General features: G+C 42.1%; 1 protein-coding gene across 1 annotated transcript in view; it reads right to left on the reverse strand.

Moving 5' to 3' along the window:
* The window catches only part of POU2F1 (POU class 2 homeobox 1), a 197,643-nt gene extending 190,830 nt beyond the window's left edge, over nucleotides 1–6,813 (reverse strand). The window contains exon 1 of the mRNA XM_050768314.1: nucleotides 6,686–6,813. Coding sequence (XP_050624271.1) covers nucleotides 6,686–6,746 — 61 coding nt within the window. The 5' untranslated portion in view covers nucleotides 6,747–6,813. The remainder of the gene's footprint in view (nucleotides 1–6,685) is intronic.
* Nucleotides 6,814–20,761: the final 13,948 nt, after the last annotated feature.

The following is a 20,761-nucleotide window of genomic DNA, read 5'->3' on the forward strand; positions in this document are numbered from 1 at the left end:
ACTACAGGCATAGGACCAGGTACATAGCAGATACCCTTTATAAACTAGGATGGTAACTATCTTAAAACATTAATTATAATATTGCTTGCTGCGATATGAATCAGCCAAAAAAGGTTGTATTTTTCATTAAGCAGACCACTAAAATAAGCGTACTAAAACAAGACAACACCTAAGTCACTTATCCATATAAAAATATACTCCCTTTAGGCATCAGTGCAACTCCATTAAGGTGATCATATGTTTAAGCACAAATGAGTCTTTTAACACACAGCATATTGTTCATTTTCCAGCCATTCCTGTTTATATCTTCTATTGCAAAGAGAAAGTTCAATAGAGGGGGGAAACCCTGCCATAATAATAATTATTATTTTATTGATTTAATTTCATATACCATTTCTATATTCCCACATAAAAAATATAAAGTTACAAAGAATTATGAAAAATAATGTGATAAACTGCACTTGCTATGACTTTCAATATTGAAGACTTAGTAAAGCTACTACACTTAGCTTTGTGCAATGTGAACACTGGCTTTTAAAAAAAAGTTAGTATAATGTATCCTCTCCGGATAAATGTCCAGGAGTTCCAGTAGTTTAAAAGAAATCTGGGCCAGGTGTGGTAGCTCATGCCTGTAGTCCCAGCACTTTGGGAGGCCACAGTAGGACTGCTTAAGCTCAGGAGTTTGAGACTAGCCTAGGCAACATAGCAAGACCTCGTCCCTTAAAAAAATTAAAAATAAGATAAAATAAATAAATAAAAGATAATCTGATAAATCTAGAGGTTTGCCGATTCCTCTTTTGCTCAATTACTAGTCCTGTCAGCAAAATGTAGGCAACACTGAAAACTTGAGTATTTGCTTAATTGGGGAAAAAAAAGTAAATAAATAAATAAAACCCAAAACAAAAGAGCTCTAATAGTCATTGAGTATACAAACATATCAGTGCTCAAAAAATTCACACCCCATAGTAAAAACACAACAGTACCCCATAACCACATGCACTCTATGCAAGGAGCATCTTCAAATCAGGCTCCACTCATGCTATTTTTGTTTCCATTGTTATTACTGCTGAAACAGTTTATAAGAGCTCATCACCTGTTTAGAACACAGAAATACTTCGGTACAAACAAACCAATTTATTCCTAAGAAGAATTAAAATCTACAGTTATTCAACTACCTTTACTTATGAAATATCAATAATGCACAAAAATGTCCAGCAAAAGATGCATAAGGAAACTGCTATTCTCTGTGAACCTTAATTATTATCCCTTTCAACCACTCAAAAAGATATTTACATCCTTTAAGCAACACAGTAAGAATTAAGCAAAATGGTGACCCAAAGTTATCCCCAAAAAAGGAAAAGGAAAAAATTCATGCAGAAAGGGTACAGAAATTGAAAGCACATATGTCACTGAATCAAATCGACAACTTTCAACTCTAATGCCCAAGAAATAGTAAGTACGTTTGTTCAGACATTTAGCATTTAAGGAGGGATCAGAAAGAAGAACATGGGTGACCAAAAGGGGGCATGTTTTATCTGTGACTTGGTCTGTTCCCTAAACACAAATTATTTGAATAGTTCTAAATTCAAATGCAATCACTTTCACTAGGAAAAACACATTCCTGCTTAAAATCAGGCTTCATAGCAAGTCTTTACCAATCACAAAAACTGTGTAATTAACACAATTATATAAAGGCAAATTAATGAGTCACACAACATTATTTTTAATGGTGCTTGAAAGATTAATGCAAAGATTACAACTACGGGGTTTCAACATTAAAAAAAAAAACAAAAATAGCCGGTAACAGCAAGGCAATCACTACTACATAATATTACAGTCTTTCAAGTACAAAGGAAACATTCATGAAAATGAGTGACCAACTTAAAAAACACAAATAAATTCAAGTTGAAGGAATACAGATTCAAGAAACAGGTCAAATATTTCAATTTTTAATAGGAAATACTTAACATTCTAATTTCCACTTCTGTTATTTTAGAACCACCTACCTAAGATAGTCAAGGCTCTATTAAATATCTTCGGTGGCTTGAGAAGAGCAATGTAACATTTTAAGCCCTGAACTTACTCCAAAATCCACTAACTAGATGAATGGCAGATTGACAATTATTTCAAACTAAGGCAGCAATGAAACACGTTATATTTACACTGCTTTATACTACCTATTGATGCAGAGAATAGTAAATTTAAAATATGGCAGAACACTACACCTGAATTCATTTAAACCCGAATAATAGCCACTATTTATTTTTTCCTTGTCTACTGGGATTTTTGACAATGACAAAATGAAAGGAATTACAAACTAATTTGAGGGAAGAGGTTAAAAATTACTCTTACAGTAATGGTTTGGAAGCAGAACAGTCCTTTAGAAATCAAAAACAGTTGGTCAGCGGTCACATGAATTTTCAAGACCTTGATTCAAAAGTATCATTATAATTAATAGGTGGGAGAATTAAGAAAGTGACAATGAGCCGGGTGTGGTGGCTCACACCTGTAATCCAGCACTTTGGGAGGCCGAGGCGGGTGGATCACTTGAGGTCAGGAGTTCGAGACCAGCCTGGCTGACATGGTGAAACCCCACCTCTACAAAAAATACAAAAATTAACCGGGCGTCATGGTGCATGCCTGTAGTACCAGCTACTCAGGAGGGTGAGGCAGGAGAATCGCTTGAACCCAGGAGGCAGAGGTTGCAGTGAGCCGAGATCGCACCACTGCACTCCAGCCTGGGAGACAGAGCAAGACTCTGTCTGGGAAAAAAAAATAAAAAAAGAAGAAGAAAGTGACAATGGATTTCCTAGAAATACGCAGGAAGCTACTTGACAGATGTAAAAGGAGACAGGCAGGTTATAAACTCATGTGGGTTCAAAAGTAACCTAAAATACTCTATCAAATTTGGATCACAAATTCAAGTTAGAAATAAAGCACAACAATTTTATCACATTCTTCGGAATTTGAATCATCACCTTAAAATAAACTAATTAAAAATAGAGAAATGTCTTACAAGAAAATCTATTAATATGTCAAAAATTCCAACTGCAACCACTATGTTGCAATGGAACAATTTTAAAAATCACTAATCAATCAAAAGAAAATGAACAAACTAGTCCAAACTAAGATAAATCCAAAAAGAATTCTGAATTTAAAAAAAACTGTTTTCAAAGCACATGCTTTCTTGTAAGTATTCTACCTTATTTTCAACATTATCATTTCCACCTAAAAGAATACATAGCCCTCATTACTCACTGAAATGGATTCCAAGGCAAATGGTCGCTCCACTAGCCTAAGCCATGCTCTGATTAAGAAACACAGTTTCTTACAAAAGTTTAGGGGACCACAACAAACATATCTAAAATAAGTATTTATACGGGTCACTTCTATGATTATATTTATCTAAAACCCAAATACTCCATTTGAGAATTTTGAGGAAATGAATTTTTAAAATAGCACTAAAAGTGAACCAAAATATAAGGCCAGTAAACAACATCCATCCTTTTCTGTATTACAAAAACTGTAACAGTGAAATTTTATTTGTAAAATCCAATGTACGGTTTATCATTTTGTATAAAATAACTACGGCCTCAGTAGTGGTTAAATTGCAGCTATAAAGGAAATTGTCCCGAGATAAATGGTTTCCCTATGAGAAGGCTTCACTGCTACACTTCACCTCAGGACAATAAATCAAATTAACTGCACCTTGTCCTCTGTCCAATGACATCATCAGTTTGACCACATCTTGGGAATCGGGTGCAAAAACATATGCTATTTAAGGCATGAAATTATATTACTGCTTTTTGTCCATCCAACCTCATACTTCAGGTCTCTGAAGCAGTCATTCACCTAAAGGTTCTCTTAAAAGCTACAGATTTTTTTTTTCCTGCTGCATTCAGGGCCTGCCTACTGTGAGTGAAAGAAGAAAAATGGTGAGAACTGGTTATCTGAAATTAGCTTGCGTTTAGTCCATCAAACCTAGAATTTTGTTACACATTAAGCTGAAGACCAATGTCCCACAAAATACATAGCTAGCCACTCACAAAAACGTCTTAACATAATTTCAAAGGTTTAACACGTTAGTGTTAAACCCCAGTCCTCTAATACTTCCCTCAACTATGCAGCGGGAAACATCCACCAATGAGAGACAACACCAGTCACACTCACACTCACACACACCCCGACACAAAATTAAAATGTTAAAGAAAATTTTACCCCAGGAAAGACCAAAAATCAAAATTACTGTTTCCTCTAAACAGTAAAAGTTAACCTGCCTCTCACAGGCCAACTGTCCTAAGTCTAGATAAAACATAAAATCAATTCTGACAACTTAAAGAAGAGGGGCGGGTGTGCTGGGAGAATAAGTTCCAAGATCAGGGTAAACACAATGCCTGTGTTTATTCTTCTTTTTTCACTCATTTAACCATGACACAAATACTCAAAGAAAACATAACCCCATTTTTGTTTTCAGTAATGCTACAATTAAAATAAGCAAGTCTATGACAATGATAGCACAAAATTTACGTCAGCTCCATTTTAAATAAGAATGAAGATGTTCGAAAGGGAGCACCACAGCAAGAAATTATGAAAGTGTTAATTGGAATTTCTAATATTTAGCTACTCCACAACTCTTAGAGGAAAAGAAAAATGTCTCAGTTTCACAAATACTGCAGATCTTTACAAAGCCTTAAAGTATTTAACATGGGGGTGGGGAGCAAGCGGGGTACCTATCCCCAAAACTAAGTGATTTGGATTAAACCGAAATAAATTTCATAGGCTCTGAAAATGAAATACAGGACAGATTTTTTCCCCCTAGGCCCAATACTACTGCAAACTATAATGAAAGTCTTTTTAAGAGAAAACAAACCATATCAGACTTGATACTTAGCTAGGAGCTGTTTTAATGCTAGTAAAGCCCCAAGAGAGTTTGTTTTGCCCGCGGAGGAGGGGAAAGTGTGTGGAAGTTGGTGGAGGTAGTCATTTTGGTTATTAGTAAATAAATCAAGCAGCACAAAACATGAGGCCTAGGCAACTGCTAGAGGAGCCAAGGCCTAGCTTTCCCCCTCTCTTCCCAGCACGGCCTGGGTTTGATCTCAGAGCCCTGTGGATTGCCAAGGAAAAAAAAAGAATCATATCGAACCACAAAAGCACATGGGGCGAATGTAAAATATAAACACGGCGTTGGGCTGTGAGTGGCTGTTATTAAAGGTCTGAATTACTAAACATGAGAGGCGGGGAAAGCCAGGCGGCCATTTCAATAATATAAACCTCCCCGAATTAGACATTATTCAAATGAGAAGAGGTTCGGCTAAGCAGAGAGTAAAGACGACCCAGCACCCAGCGAGAAAACACCGCCACAGAAGAAGGGAGGGGGATCCCCGTCCCTCCCCACCGACTCCCAACAGGAGAGAGGAAATCGAGATCAACTTGTCAGGCCAGCCCATTCTGGGGCAGGAGGGCAGCCCTTTACATCCAAGTTCTCGGGAGGCCTCTGGGAGCTTCTAGGGCCTCGGAGCGAGAGGCCCCGGAGGGCCACCCGCCCCGTGCGTCCCGGTCAGGCGCAAGGGGTGTGGGGAGCGGCGTGGGGGGGGGCAGCGGGGAGGAGCAAAGGGAGACGGAGGTCAGACCACGCCAGACACCTCCAGCCCAACTCGCCCGCGAAGCCCCGGCGGACGACGCAAAGGGGCTGCCGGCCGCCGGCCAGGGGCGCGCGGACCGCCCCAGAGGACATCCCCTCGGAAGGAACTTGCCCCAAGGACTCCTTCCAACCCAGTCCACCCCCTAGGGGGGCGACGCAGACCCCTGCGCGGGTTCCCCACCCCCGCCGCCCCAGGCCACCTCTTAGCGCCCACGACCGCTCACCCCTACCCACCTAGAGAGCAGGCCTGGCTTGGGTCAGGCCACCACACCGGGGACCACTGGGGCGCGGCCGAGGTGCCTGGGGCCGTGACCCCCGGGCTCAGCCCCGCTTGGACCCCCGTGCGGTGGCGGGGCGCGGGCAGGGAGCTCTCCCCGCGCGCACCCCCGGTTGCCCTGAGGGCCGCCCCCCGAGGCGGGCAGCGCCCCCCCGCCCGGGCCCGCTCCCGGGGGAAGACGCGTGCGGGTGTCCGGCCGCCGGGGTACGCTCCGGCCCCGCCGCCTCCCCGGCATTGTGCTCGCCGCCGCCTCCATCCCCCTCCACGCCCCCCACCCCGCGCCCGCTCGGCCCCAGCCGCCCGCCCGCGCCCCACTGCGCCCCGCCAGCCCAGCAGCTATGAATATGTAAAATGTCTTTATTGTCCTCTCCCTCTGCCCCGGCCCCGCCGCCCCGCCGCGGACCCGCTCGGGTTCGGGCAGGGCGGCTAGGAGGCGGCAGCGGCGACCGGCGGAGGAGGAGGGCCGGTGCCGGCGGGCGGGCGGCGGGCGGCGAGCGGCCAGCGGCGGCGGGGTGGGCCAGGGGCAGGAGGAGGGCGGTGGATTGCAGCCCCCTTTGCCCCTTGTCTTCCCCCTCCGCCTGGCCGCTCCGAGCCTCTTTCCCCCTCCGCTCGGCGCCCGGCGGGGGCTCCGTGCTCCCCGGCCCCCCATCTCCCCGCCGTTAATTATAATAATCCTGAGTACTAATAAATTATGCTAAGTCGCGGGGGGGGCAGCGGGAGCCGGGGTTGAGTATGAATATGAATATGTAAAATGCTGTAATGATTACCTGCTGCTGCTGCCGCCGCGGCTGAACTCTCATCTTGACTCGCTGCTCCTCCGTCCGCCATTTTGAATATTTTAACCAAAATCGCCCGGTCGATAAACCCTCCCTCGCTCTGCCTCCCCTCCCCCCTCCCGCCCTGCTTGCCTCCTCCCTCCTCTCCGCCCCCTCCCGCTCCTTCCTCTCCCCGGGCGCGCGCCAGGGGGCGCGCGAGGCCGGCGCTGTTCGCCCCGGCCCCCTCAGAAGAGCTCCACCCCCGTCCCGCGCTCTGCGCACGCGCCTTCGGGCAGCTGTGGCCTTTCGGTAGCTAAAGCAGCGCCCTCAATCTGCCCGTCACCCCTTCGCTTCGTTTTTCATCTCGGCTCTGCGCATGCGCGCCTTTCTCCACGCGCCTGAAGTGTGGCCGGCGCATGCGCTCCCTCTAGCTCGGAACCAGATTATATAGTGCTGTGGGCGTTTGTGATGTCTTAAGACTTCTCCCTTTTCCTCCCGCTTTGCTTCCCTCCCGGCTTCGCTCCGGTCTCCCCCAGTGGCCCGTGGCATTGTAAATGCAGGGCAAGGAGCACAGCGGCCAGGAGCGTGGGGCCGCGTGGAGGGGCAGTGGGCGGCCCGCGTGCCCTGTGCCCCGTACTTTCTTCAGGCTTTCCGCGCAGTTGAAACATTGGCAACAATGGACAAGCCGCTCCTCGCTAGGTAATTTCCGGCCCTCTGGGCAGGTAGAGGCGGAAACGACCGCAGCGGGGGCCGGGCATGAGACACCTGCTGAGCCACACGCGGGCCTCCCGCTTTAAATTTGAATCCGAACTAATCCCCGCCCCCGGCTCTGCCAATGCAGGAGACCCGGCCCCGGCAAACGCGAGGGGGAGTGTCCTGTGATTGTTTTAATTAGCCCTAAATCTCTTCTGCTCTACTTGCTTCTAACGCCCGGCTGGCTACCTCGGCTACTAGGCGTCTTATTAAGTCGCTAATTTCCGTCCTACCCTTCCTTTCTGCCTTCACGCCCCTCTGACGCCGCTCCCCTCGATCGAAACAGACCCCATCTTCTGAGGCTTTCCCCTCCTTTTTCCCGCCTTGGAACACCTTTTAAAACCTAGCAGTAAGCTGATAACTAATAAAAATGTCGAAATCAACCGTAACTTCATCGTGAATTTAATTTTACTGTGTTTCTCACAGTAAATATGGTATTGGGGAAAGGTTTCCCGTTGCACGTATCTTTCTTGGTAGCAAATGTTGCTGAGTTTTATCTTAAATGGTGAAATTCCCTGGACAAAGTCCCAGGTCTAATTATTTTACTAATTCTTAAAGCCCTAAGGTTTTTCTAGGCTTGGTTTTTTGTTTGTTTTTTCAAAATAAAAAGAAAGGTGTATTTCATGGTAAGCAAAGTTTTGTTTTTTGTTTTTTGTTTTTAAATCAGCTCTAGTTAATCTGTCTTGAGAGATACGACTGAAGCTTAAATTGGGTAGAATTGTCGGTTCTACACTTAAAAACAAAACTGATTTCCAAGTGAGAGCAATTATTTTAACGGCTAAAGTTTTAGTCATTCTAGCATGCTCGTTGAACTCCTTTAACTGTGCAAGTACAGTTAAAGCTATGGTCAGTGACAGGCAACGATTTGGGGGTGGGATTGATTTATTCGTGGTAATTAAGCTTTAGGGTGTGTGTATGAGTGTTTGAACCAAATAATTAGACCGTCCTGTAATCTAATTATTGCGAGCCACGCCAACCAGCACACTTAAGGAAATGAAATATTTAACTAGTTGATCTGGAAATATGGCCTAAGTTATATTCACCAGCATTACTGTAAGAGAAGTCTCAGAATCGTCAACCTTATTGGAAATAGTTAAGTACTATGCCCCTGCTCTGGGGGACACAAATTTGAAATCATCTCCACTAAGAAAAAGAGCTCAAATACCCTTATTTAATTTCCTATCTTCTGTTTAATCCTAGTTTTGTTCTTTGGTTCAAAAAGTAAATTAATATGACCTTCGGAAAGTCATTGAAGCTAGTGTATGTGTTATGCATTCTTTACTGTTTCACTTCTATAAAAGGAAATTTTCATGGAAAGGATTTTTGTTTAAGGAAGGATAGTTCTGTGAGAACAAAAATAGCTTAAAATAGACTGTATCAAAGTTTCCTTTTCCTCCTGATATTTATGATTCCAACTGTCCCCAGTGCCTAGCACAATGCCTGGGCATAGTAGGTGTTCATATTTGTTGAAGAAAAATAGTAAATATACAGTTATATATGTTAGGATTATTTGTAAAATTAATGTAGTCTTTTGTTCAATAAAAAAATTGTAAACATCTGCATTCTTCCTTGAACTTACTAGGTGCTAAAGATAGGAAAATGTGTAAGACACTACTTTGACCTCAGCAAACTCACATATATCACTAAAAAAACAAACAAACAAACAACCTTACAATACCCTGGGAGGTGGAAACTCTTTATCCCAGTTATCTAGGATGGGAAGATTGAGGCATAGAGATGTCAGGTAACTTGCCCAGTGTCACACCACTATTAAGTGTTAGAGCTAAAATTCAAACACAGGCAAGGGACCATACTCTTAACCACTACACTAAATTATTTGCTTTGGATCAGGCAAAATCTTGGAGATACATATGTTAGGCTGTTCATGCATTGCTATAAAGAAATACCTGACACTTGGTAATTTATAAGAAAAGAGGTTTAATTGACTCATGGGTCTGTAGGCTATACAGGAAGTATAGCACTGGGAAGGACTGTGCTTCTGGGGAGGGGAGGACTCTGGAAGCTTACAGTCATGGTGAAGGCCAAGAAGGAGCTTGTACATCACACAGGAGAACAGGAACAAGAGAAATAGTAGGGGGGCAGATGCCACACACTTTCAAAGGATCATGTCTTACAAGAACTCCCTGTCATGAGGACAGCACTAAGGGGATGGTGCTAAACCGTTCATGAGAAATCTACCCCAATGATCCAATCACCTCTGTATTAGTCTGTTCTTGCACTGTTATAAAGAAATACCTGAGATGAGGTAATTTACAAAGAGGTGTAATTAGCTCCCTGTTCCACAGGCTGTGAGATACACACTTAAACAACCAGATCTCATGAGAATTCACTGTCACCAGAACAGCAAGGGGGAAATCCGCCCCCATGATCCAATCACCTCCCTCCAGGCCCCACCACCAAAATTGGGGATTATAATTTGACATGAGATTTGGTGGGGACACAGATTAAACCATTATCAGTACATGTAGTTCAGTATAGGAAGGGAACACATTAACAAACAATGTCCTTGTATATAATGTCATAATAAAAATATAGGCCAGGTGCAGTAGTCACGCGTAAAATCCTACCACTTTGGAAGACAGGCAGGAGAATTGCTTGACACCAGGAGTTCAACACCAGCCTGGGCAACACAGTCCCTGTCTACAAAAAGCAAAAAGTTAAGGTGGGTGTGGTGGCACACACCTATGGTTCCAGCTCCTTAGCTCCTTAGGAGGCTCAGGTGAGGGATGAGGACTGCTTGAGGGCAGGAGTTCGAGGCTGCAATGAGCTGTGATGGTGCCACTGCACTCCTGCCTGGGTGACAGAGTGAGACTCTGTCTCAAAAAAATGCTTTTAATAAATAAATACAAATAAAAAGGTGTAAGTGGATGAGAACTTAACTTCACATGGAAACAAAGAGCAGCTCTATTATAATTGCCAAAAAGTAGAAACAATTCAAATGTTCTTCATATGAATGAATAAACAAACATTCATACCACGGAATACTACTCAGCAATTGAAAAAAATGAACTACTGTCATATGCAACAACTTCAGTGAATCTCAAAGGCATTGTGCTGACTGAAAGAAGCCAGTCTCAAAAGGTTATATACCATGTACTGTATGGTTCCATCTATATGACATTAAGGAGATAACAAAACTATAGTGATGGAAAACAGATCAGTCATTGCCAGGAGATAGTTACACAGGAAGATGTAATTATAAGGGATAGGCACAAGGGAAATTTGGAGGAGGAGGGTGGTTAATGGAGTTGTTCTGTATCCTGAGTGTGGTAGTGGTAACACAAATCTGTACATATAGTAAAATACACATGGCACAGTAGTGCAGGTGAGTGGTGGTTACTTCTGCCTAGCTGTTACCAGTACTGGATGGATGTTCCTTAGTAACAGCCCTAAAGTATCAACGGGAATGTGTTCCATCTGTCTTGCTAAAGTGCAACACACAGGCTCCCTTGCAGCTAGGTGTGGCTATGTGACAAAATTTTGACTATTGAATTATAAAGAGTTAATTTGGTGGGATTTCTGGGAACACTTTTTAAAGAAGCAAGTTTTGGGAGGCTGAGGCGAGAGGATTGCTTGAGGCCAGGAGTTCAGGGCCAGCCCTGGCAACATATGAGACCATATCTCTACAGAAAATTTAAAAGTTAGCTGGGTGTGGTGGCACATGCCTGTAGTCCCAGCTACTTGGGAGGCTTAGGTGGGAGGCTCACTTGAGCCGGGAAGGTTAAGACTGCAGTAAGCCTTAATCTCACCACTGCAGTCCAACCTGGGTGACACAGCAAGACTGTCTCAAAAAAATAAAACAAGCAAGTTTGTTCTTCCTCTTTTTTTTCTCTTCCTGCTGCCCAGAATGCAGATGTGAAGACTGAAATACCTGCAGTGTTCTTGGGCCTTGAAGTGCCATTTTTTTCAAAAGACCACGACCTGTTAGGAGCAATTAGCAGATCAGACCTTCACAGAGGGAAGCACAGGACTGGGACTCGCACAGCCTTCCTTGTACTGGAGTTAACTCTTGGTGCTACCACATGGTTTTGTTAAAGACCGGGGAATCTAGACACTGGCAAATGTATTTTAATGATTATAATTGCCTTAAGTGACTAAATTAAAAATTATCACTTTTTATAAACATCCCCAACATTTCACCTGTTCGTAAAGATGAACATTCTAATCTAGCAAATTAATTTGTGGCCTAGGGATGCATTTCATAACTAATTAATCTTACAGCAGAGGCTTTCAAAATATGTTCCATGGAGTCCTCAGTGCCAGCCTTGATGAAAAACAAGCCCTCTGCGTCCCCTTCAGCTAGAATGGTTCTGCTCTACCTGTATTGGAGTTCAAGGTGAGATTTTGTTTAAAAACATGATTATCAATGCATATATATGTGTGTGTGTGTGTATGTGTGTGTGTACATATATATATATCTAGAAGTATATAAAATCAAGAAAAAAAAAGGATGCCATTACTCTTTAGCATTTTATTGATACTTTGGCAAGGGTAAAAAGTAAATGAAATTAATTGGTACAAATATTGGGAAGTCATAGAAATTGTCATTTTTATGTGTAAGTTATTGTCTATGTAGAAAATACAAGAAAATCAATTGAATCGTTGTTAGTATAGATAAAATACACACACAAGTAATTTCATATCTATATTTTATATATATATAATGAAATACACTGTCTTGGAAGATTCAACCAAGGTGCATATACTATAAATACATCAAGCTTAAAGGTGCATATACTATACATACTATTGAGCAAGCTTGGCAAAAGAAACTTTAAAAAGTTTTCAAGCCAGGCATGGTGGCACACGCCTGGAGTCCCAGTTACTTGGGAGGCTGAGGAGAGAGCTTTGCTTGAGTCCAGGAGTTTGAGACTAACCTAGGCAACATAGAAAGAGACTGTCTCTTAGAAAAAAACCAAAGTTTTCAAGATAAAATGATGGTGGCCATTGGGTATGAAGCACTGGGACCCTCATCTCCTTTTTGTCCATGTCTTATAGTGTATCCAGTTTTTCCAAGGAAGATTTTGATCCTGCCTCAGATATTTCCATGGTCTTTCCCCCTTGAGCAGGTGGAGAGGCCTTCTACTAAATTAATGAATGTAAACTGATCACATGCCTTAACATTCATAAAAGGATGTCACACTGACTGTAGCTGACTACTGTAATTTATGTTCCTACCCTTAATGTACAGTGTAGAATATTTCTACTTCTCGGAAATCTTTACAATTCATTACTTATCAAAAAGCTCAATATCACTTATGGAGAACTATCTGATGGATACATAGCCATTTTCTCTTCTAATTCAGAGTCAGCAAATACTGTATATGACACTGCTCTTGCTACTTACTATCCCTTCCACGCCCCTGGGCAACTTCTTTAATCCATAACCCTTTCTTATGCTGAGCCTAGACTCTTGCTCAAACACGATTCTACCCAACCAGTGCTTTGAGCAGCCATTGGCATCTCCTCGGCATTGGCATGCAATATAAAATCCATTTGCTATTTCACCTCTAGATACTTTTAAAAGCCAAACTGTCAGAAAGCCATGCACTTGAAATACATCATTTTGTCCCCTGTAAGATTCTTTCCTAGAATCGTACTTTGGACTTATGTCATCAGCCTACATTAAAATAATAAGAAGAAAAAACTCTTAGAAGTTATCATATTTACTGTAGGGGTGTTGTTGGAGTATCTGTCCTTTTTCTGAGGATTACTTTTTAGCATCTGAAGGGCAGAGGTTAAGTAACTTGCCCAGGTTTACACAGTAAAGTCAGAACTAGGAATTGAACCAAAGATTGCCTGATTCCATATCCTCTGTTCCTTTCTTCTCTGAGCGCCCAGATTTGTTCACCGCCTTAGTTGCCAGGTCCTGCCCCAACCTGCCTTCCCCTCGCATCTAGACATTCAATCCTTCACTTCGTTTCCATGCAATGAGGTGCCTATTTTTCCCCCTACATTTATTGACATTTCTACCCTTCCTGTTTTTTCCTGCCTCTTTTTATTCTTCCTCATAAGTGTTCTCTAGATAAACTCTCCCTGCATTTACTCAACAACCCATTACAGTCTGACATCTGCTCCAGTGATTTTCCTGAAATTACTTTATTGGAAACCACTGATGACCTCCTAACTGCCAAATCTGATGACATCTTCACTCCTCATCTTGCCCCATCTCTCGGCAATTTGACAATGTTGATCGTTTCTTCCTTCTCAAAGCCATCTCTGCTTCTGGTCTCAATGACAAATTGCTCTTCAATTTCTCCTCTGATATCTCTAACTCTTCTTGATTTTCCTCACTGGATCCTCTTTTTCTTCCCATTAAATACAGGACTCTCCGAGGTTCTGCTTATGTCCCTCTCATGTTGCAAGCCTGTTTGGTGTCATTATCTATCCCAATTTCAACTATTAATATCCCTCTGAAGATGACCTACTCCTTCAGTCCCCATCTCTCCTCTGATTATCAGACTGTTACATTTGACTCCTTCCCTAGAGTATAAACTATCAATGACTAGACTTTATCTTCTTTTTTTTTAATCTTCTTATTCTTAATGTTACAGTACAAGCCTGGATATAGTCGATGCTTAACATTTTTTAAACAAATTTTCTTGCCTACTTCTCGCTGTGTTTTAATGACCATCTAATGTCATGTAAAAAGCCTTTATTTATTCATAAACATTCATCGAGTACCTACCATATACTTGGCATTGCTCTAGGCAAAACATTTCCTTTGGATTTCCGGAACATCCTAGGATCAGTACACATTTAGTTCAACCTTTTTATCTTCCAAGTCTACAACTATAATTCTAGATTTTATCCATTCAGATTCACAATTCTTCACATTTTAATATCTTTGACATCAAGATGCACCTTACAAAGGTTTGATAAGAAAACACTGTGTCATAGTTTAATTGGTAGCATTTTTTTGTTTTTGAGACAGGGTCTCATTCTGTCCCCCAGGCTGAGTGCAGTGGTATGATCGTGGCTCACTGCAGCCTCAACCTACCGGGTTCCAGTGATCCTCCCACCTCAGCCTCCCAAATAGCTGGGACTACAGGGGTGTGCACTACCACACCCAGTTAATTTTTTATTTTTTGTAGAGACAGGATCTTGCCATGTTCCCTAGGCTGCTCTCGGACTCTTAGACTCAAGCAATCCTCCTGCCTCGGCTTCCCAAAATGTTGGGGTTTCAGGTGTGAGCCACTGCACTGGGTCTTGGCAGCATTTTCTAATGGCACATAAAATAATGGTGCATCTTACAATGACATTTTAAACTCTATAAAATGTAATGATTTTATACTGATAATTAAGGGTTATAAACTTCATTCTATTATGTTTTGTCATCTGATAAATGTTTAGTAATTCTCAGTGTTCTAGACTTTGTAAGGTAAGAAAAATATATTTTTAAAGGATTTTCAATAAGGGTTAAAACTAAAGGAAAAGGACTTACAATGGCACAATAATTTCACAAATCTAAACATTTCCTCTGCTGCAAATATTCAGCAATGACAGATGAAATAGAAAAAGAGAAAACCAAAAAGAAACAGACTCAAAAGTAATAATCATTTCCACAAACCAGGAAGAGCACATAAATGCAGACTATGAGTAGGTTAGCTGCCTTGAGGCAGGCAGTAAGGATTTTAGCACCACAAAGAGGAAGGACCAGAACTAGGCTCTGGGCTTGGAAGCATCCTGCCCCTCTGCACACAGGTACACATTTTTTTTTTTTTTTTTGGATAATTGGTAGATATTTTAATATCTACATATTACATAAATCAAAATCCAAAACTCAAACTATAGCATTTTATGATACAGAGAAATCTCATGTTTACTCCAGTCTCACTTTCCCTCCTCTTTAGGAAATCATTTTTATTGGTTTGTTGTGTATTCTTCCAACAGCTCTTCTCGCAACTATATATATATTCTTATTTCTCTTCCTTTTTTTTTTTTTTTTTTTGAGACAGGATCTCTCTATTATGTTACCCAGGCTGGAGTGCAGTGGCTATTCACATTCACAGGCACAATCATAGCTCACTGTAGCCCAAACTTCTGGGCTCAAGTGATCCTCCCGCCTCAGCTTCCTAAGTAGCTGGGACCACAGGCATGTGGTGTCTCTCCCTTTCTTAAAAGGATAGCATACCCTTTTACACAAAAGACAGCACACCATATGCACTGTTCTGTACCTTGCTTTTGTCGCTTAACTGTATGTACAGAAGATTGTTCCATATCAGGACATGGAGATTTTACTTTCTTTTTTAAGGCTCTGTCTACTTCATTGTGTACATGAACCGTGGTTTACTCAGCCAGTCCTCTCTTGCTGGACACATGCTATTTACAGATAAATGTTCTCTGTTACTCTCAATATCACAATGAACAGCCTTGTACCTGTGTCATTTCCCACACAGTTTTGTGAATGGAGGCTGAGTAAAATTGTGGCCTAACTTCTGCCTAGGGCTACAGCTTTATAGGATGTTGAAGATTTAGCCAAGTAGGAAGACAAAGACACGGTCTTACAACCAGGAAGTGAGTGAAACCACCCTCTGGATCATTCTCCTAAGATCTAGTTATAGATTAGAAGCTTGAGAAGTAGGGTGGAGGTAAATGTAAAACTAGTAAACAGGCCAGCACAGTGGCTCACACCTGAAATTCCAGCACTTTGGGAGGCCGAGGTGGGCGGATCACCCAAGGTCAGGAGTGGCCAGGAGTGGTTAGGAGACCAGCGTGGCTGACATTTCGAAACCCCATTTATACTAAAAATACAAAAAGTAGCTGGGCATGGTGGCATGTGCCTGTAATTCCAGCTACTTGGGAGGCTGAGGCAGGAGAATCGCTTGCACCCAGGAGGCAGAGGTTACACTGAGCTGAGATTGCACCACTGCACTCCAGCCGGGACAACAGAGCGAGACTCCATCTCAAAAAAAAAAAAAAAAAAAAACTAGTAAACAACAAATAAGAGACAGAAAGAGGCTTCAAAACAAATATGTATATTGGATGGTTATAAATATATATTTCAAAAATGAAATACTTATGTTTATATGTTAATATGTTATATTTAATTTAAATATTAAATAAATGGGGAATTTGCATTTAATTTATGTTTAAATTATGTTTAACTTGTGTTAAGACAATTTATCCTTTTTTTTCTTTGAGACAGAGTCTCGCTCTGTCACCCAGGTTGGAGTGCAGTGGTGTGATCTTGGCTCACCACAACCTCTGCCTCCGTGGTTCAAGCGATTCTCCCACCTCAGCCTCCTAAGTAACTGGGACCAGAGACACATGCCACCACACCCAGCTAATTACTTTATTTTGTAGAGATGAAGTGTCACTATGTTGCCCAGGCTGGTCTCAAACTCCTGGATTCCAGCAGTCCTCCTGCCTCAGCCTCTTGAAGTGCTGGGAGTACAAGCATGAGCCACCACACCCAGTAATTTATCCAATTTGGCACTTAACCCATCAGGGCAACTGCCAGCTGTGCCCAAGGCCAGAGCATATCCGCTGAATTTCTGCCCATTTCATGAAATTTTCTAGGGGACATAGGGGCATAAGGAGCTTTAATGATCCTCTGACAAAGCTGAATGAACAAAAGAGCAAGAGAGAACACTCTGCTCCATTCTGGCAACTTGAGGACTGCAGTGCTTTGTGGGAGGGATCGGAAGCACCAATCAAAAGCACTAGTAGTGCTTGGAGAGGGAAGCTTAAGTAGACAAAGGGGCATAAAATGAGGATGCCATGGGTAACTGATCACACCTACTGAGGAGGGAAGAGAGTTATGAGAATGGTTATGTGTGGGTTCTGGCATCAGCCACACCCAGGATTGATCCCAGGCTTGCCTCTCACTGACTGTTTAACCTCACATGAAGATCTTGAAAGCCCCTGTACACTAGGGTCCTCCCCTGTAAAATGGGGATTGCAGTGCTTTCTTAGTGCTCCACGTATTGTGAGTACTGATAAGATTTTGTGAGATACTTCTGAGATCTCACCAGAAATAGCCACAGAAACCAGTCCTACATGTAGGCAGGGCAAGAGCCAGACACGAAAGCCACACAAGTCAGCATGTTGAGCAGAAGAAATAATAGGGAGAATGCAAACTGAGGTTTATTGAGCTATTGTTCTTTTATTTCACTTTAGTTCCACAAATACCATTATTCAGAGATAAAAACCCTAAGTCCTTCCTGCAAGACAATCTGAGTCTACTGAGCATCACCAGTGTGGGTCAAGTGCACGTTGTGAAGTACATGTAGATCAGGGGAGCTCAGAGCAGATGCATCTAACTCCTAACTCAGACAGGAATCAGTGGCCAGGAGTTGTTCAGAGCCAGGGGGATGAAGGTGAAGGAGGAGCCTTGGACAGCCACTGGCTTTTTGAGTGGGTGGCTGGGGACCCCTTAGAAAGACAAGACCTACAAGAGGGGGATCATGGTTGGAGGTGAGGACCTGAAGACTGTTTGAGTATAGGACCACTGCTTTCAAATAGAGCGGATGTAGGGTACAGGAAGGGGCTAAATGTGCATGACTGAAGCCAGCACAGTTGTCCCGTAGAACTGATGTTTATGGTTTCTTTTGGATAAACATAGAAATTCATCCTCCCAGTCTTAAAACTTGAGAAAGTTACATATATATAAATTTACATTGAAGTACAAAACGTTTGTTTTATCTGAGTTCCTTTCTCAGGAAACCAAACATCAGGCCTCCCAGATAGTATCAAGGAATTGAAACTTACCAGATCACTGCATCTGGACAGTGAAACACCAGACCCCTCACCCGTCATGAGTGCCTAGCCGGCCACCTGCTTCCTGTTGACCGGCCACCTGCTTCCTGTTGACCGACTCCCCTTCCTTACCCCTCACTAATTTCTGTTTTCCCATACATGGTTACATTTCTTCCCTGCTATATAAACTTCTAATTTTAGTTGGTCAGGGAAATAGATTTGAGACCAATCACCCGTCACCTTGGCTGCAGCACCTAATTAAAGGCTTCTTCCCTGGTCATACTCATTGTCTCAGTGATTGGCTTTCTGTGTGGCAAGCAGCAGGACCTAGACTGAACCCCTGGCATTTCAGTAACATTACCTCAGTTAAATCTTATGCCATTCTTGGAAAGTGCTATGGTTTGGATGTGGTTTGCCTGTCTTCACCAAATCTCATGTTGAAATGTGATTACCCTGTGTGTCTGTGTTGAGAAGTAGGGCATGGTGGGAGGTGTTTGGGTCATGGGGACAGGTCCCTCCTGAATATCTTGGTGCTCTCCTTGTGCTAGTGAGGGATTTCTTGCTCTGGTGAGACTGGTTTAGTTCTCACAGGAATGGATTAGTTCCCCCAAGAGTGGGTTTCTGTAAATCCAGGATGCCTCTCTGGTGTGGTCCCTCTTCATGCTTGCTTCCCCTTTGACCTTCTCCTCTGTGTTTCAATGCAGCACAAAAGCCCCACCCACCAGAGGACAATCCGGAGCTTAAAAAACCCTGCGAGCTAAATAAACCTTTTTCCTTTATAAGTTACCCAACCCCAGGTATTCTGTTATAGCAACGCAAAACAGATTAAGACAGGAAGGAAGCATTATTTCCAACGCATGATGGTCAGAAGGGTCAAGGTTCAGAGAAATTTAGTAACTTGCCCAAAGTTACTCAGGTACTGAAATTTGAATGCAGAACCACCTTACATCAGCTTTTCTCACTAAGGAAGGCTGCTCTAACTCAAGCGAAAGAAAACCTAGTGTTTCTCATTGCCAGATAGTTCTGATTGCTATTTACTTTCTCATCTATTTCATATTATGATAATGTTTTCCTGGAATTGAATGATATAATACTAGAAATTGGAGATGTTTATTCGCTACAAAGATTATATATGCAGGCTTCCTGTCATAATCAAGGGAAGTTGCTCACATCATTTATGATTTCCAGTCTTCTCTGTATATGATAATGCTTATTTTAGGAAATCTGTTTTTACTAAGCCTCCTGATCTTCAAAAGGAAAACAGGCAGAGGCAAGGACTGTGATATACTCTTTTGATATTTATCGAGTCTAGAGTCTACCTTAAATTAGTTTGCTGGGAAACATTACATGTGATGAATGGTACAGTATTTAAATCATGCTGTGGATGTCTTTCCCTAATAATAAAGAAAATTACTCTAACACAACTATTTTGTTTCATTTCTTTATACAAAATTCATGTTTGAATTCCATCTTGGCCCTAAAATTTTAAATTTCCATAACACGTTTTATGCATTATTAAATTTTATACACCACTGCATTATACTTTTGAAACTGATTGTACAATCTAATTAATTCAGAATATTAACTATAATTTCCATAAAATGAATAAGATAATGTTGATCTGGGTGAGATAGAGGGCTACAATAATCTTTTCCCCTCTCCCCAGCATCCCAGTTGTGTACATATATTAAAAACCACTTCTCTGAAAGTCCCCCATCCAGTAACTGCAATTTGGAGGAACACAGCCAAGACCAAAAGTTAATTTAAAATACCTCCAAATAGACAAAATAACTGCTTTAAAAACTCACACTTCATTCCTAGGCAAACCCTTCCAACCCTCTGTCAGAAGTTAGAACCCCATCTTTTTTAAGCCAAGATTTTCACAAGAGTCGTGCAATTTCTATATCCAAAGCAGATTAAAGATGAAATTAAAAGGTTAATGAGGGTAAGGTGGATGCCTAGAAACTGTCTCCCTGAGAAATGCAAGTGTCTATTGACAGTCTAATAACAATGGAGAGAGCAAACCTATCAAAATTGGATGCAAGATTTCAGAGAGCATGGCAGGCTAGGGACTATTTATCTTAGGAGAAAATAGCCCTAGGTATGTCATCAGATCCTGAGGGCCTTGCCATACTAGCATACAAAACGTCATCAGTGCTCACAATGACTTGGAAAGGCCAAGGAATCATTAAATTCATTTTCCCCTCTGTTTGAGAAGCTAGCAAAGTGTACAGTGTATTTGGCAGACTTTCCATTGAAAACATTAAAATGTTTTAAATCTTAAAGAGCTGTTTCAATTACTTGGAAAATTGACTTACTGGAATATCACATTTCCTCATAATGTGAAATAAGTGAGGTGTCATTATGTATTATAATTTAATCCTCTTTCTTCTGTTAAAAAATAATCCATATAACCCACATTGTATCAGATATTCCAGAGGTCTCACGACCTCACTAGCCTCTGAATACAAATGAGGTCAAATTTTCTTCAATCGTCCAAAACTTCTGTTCCCAGTACCTATCCTCATCATTGCAGGACATAAGCACACCTTATTCCAAGCTGTCCTTTCGTGTTGCACTCTGCACAGAGTCACCTGCCATTCCTCCCAGCCA

Source organism: Macaca thibetana, chromosome 1 (assembly GCF_024542745.1).
Source record: "Macaca thibetana thibetana isolate TM-01 chromosome 1, ASM2454274v1, whole genome shotgun sequence".
Classification (NCBI taxonomy): Eukaryota; Metazoa; Chordata; class Mammalia; order Primates; family Cercopithecidae; genus Macaca; species Macaca thibetana.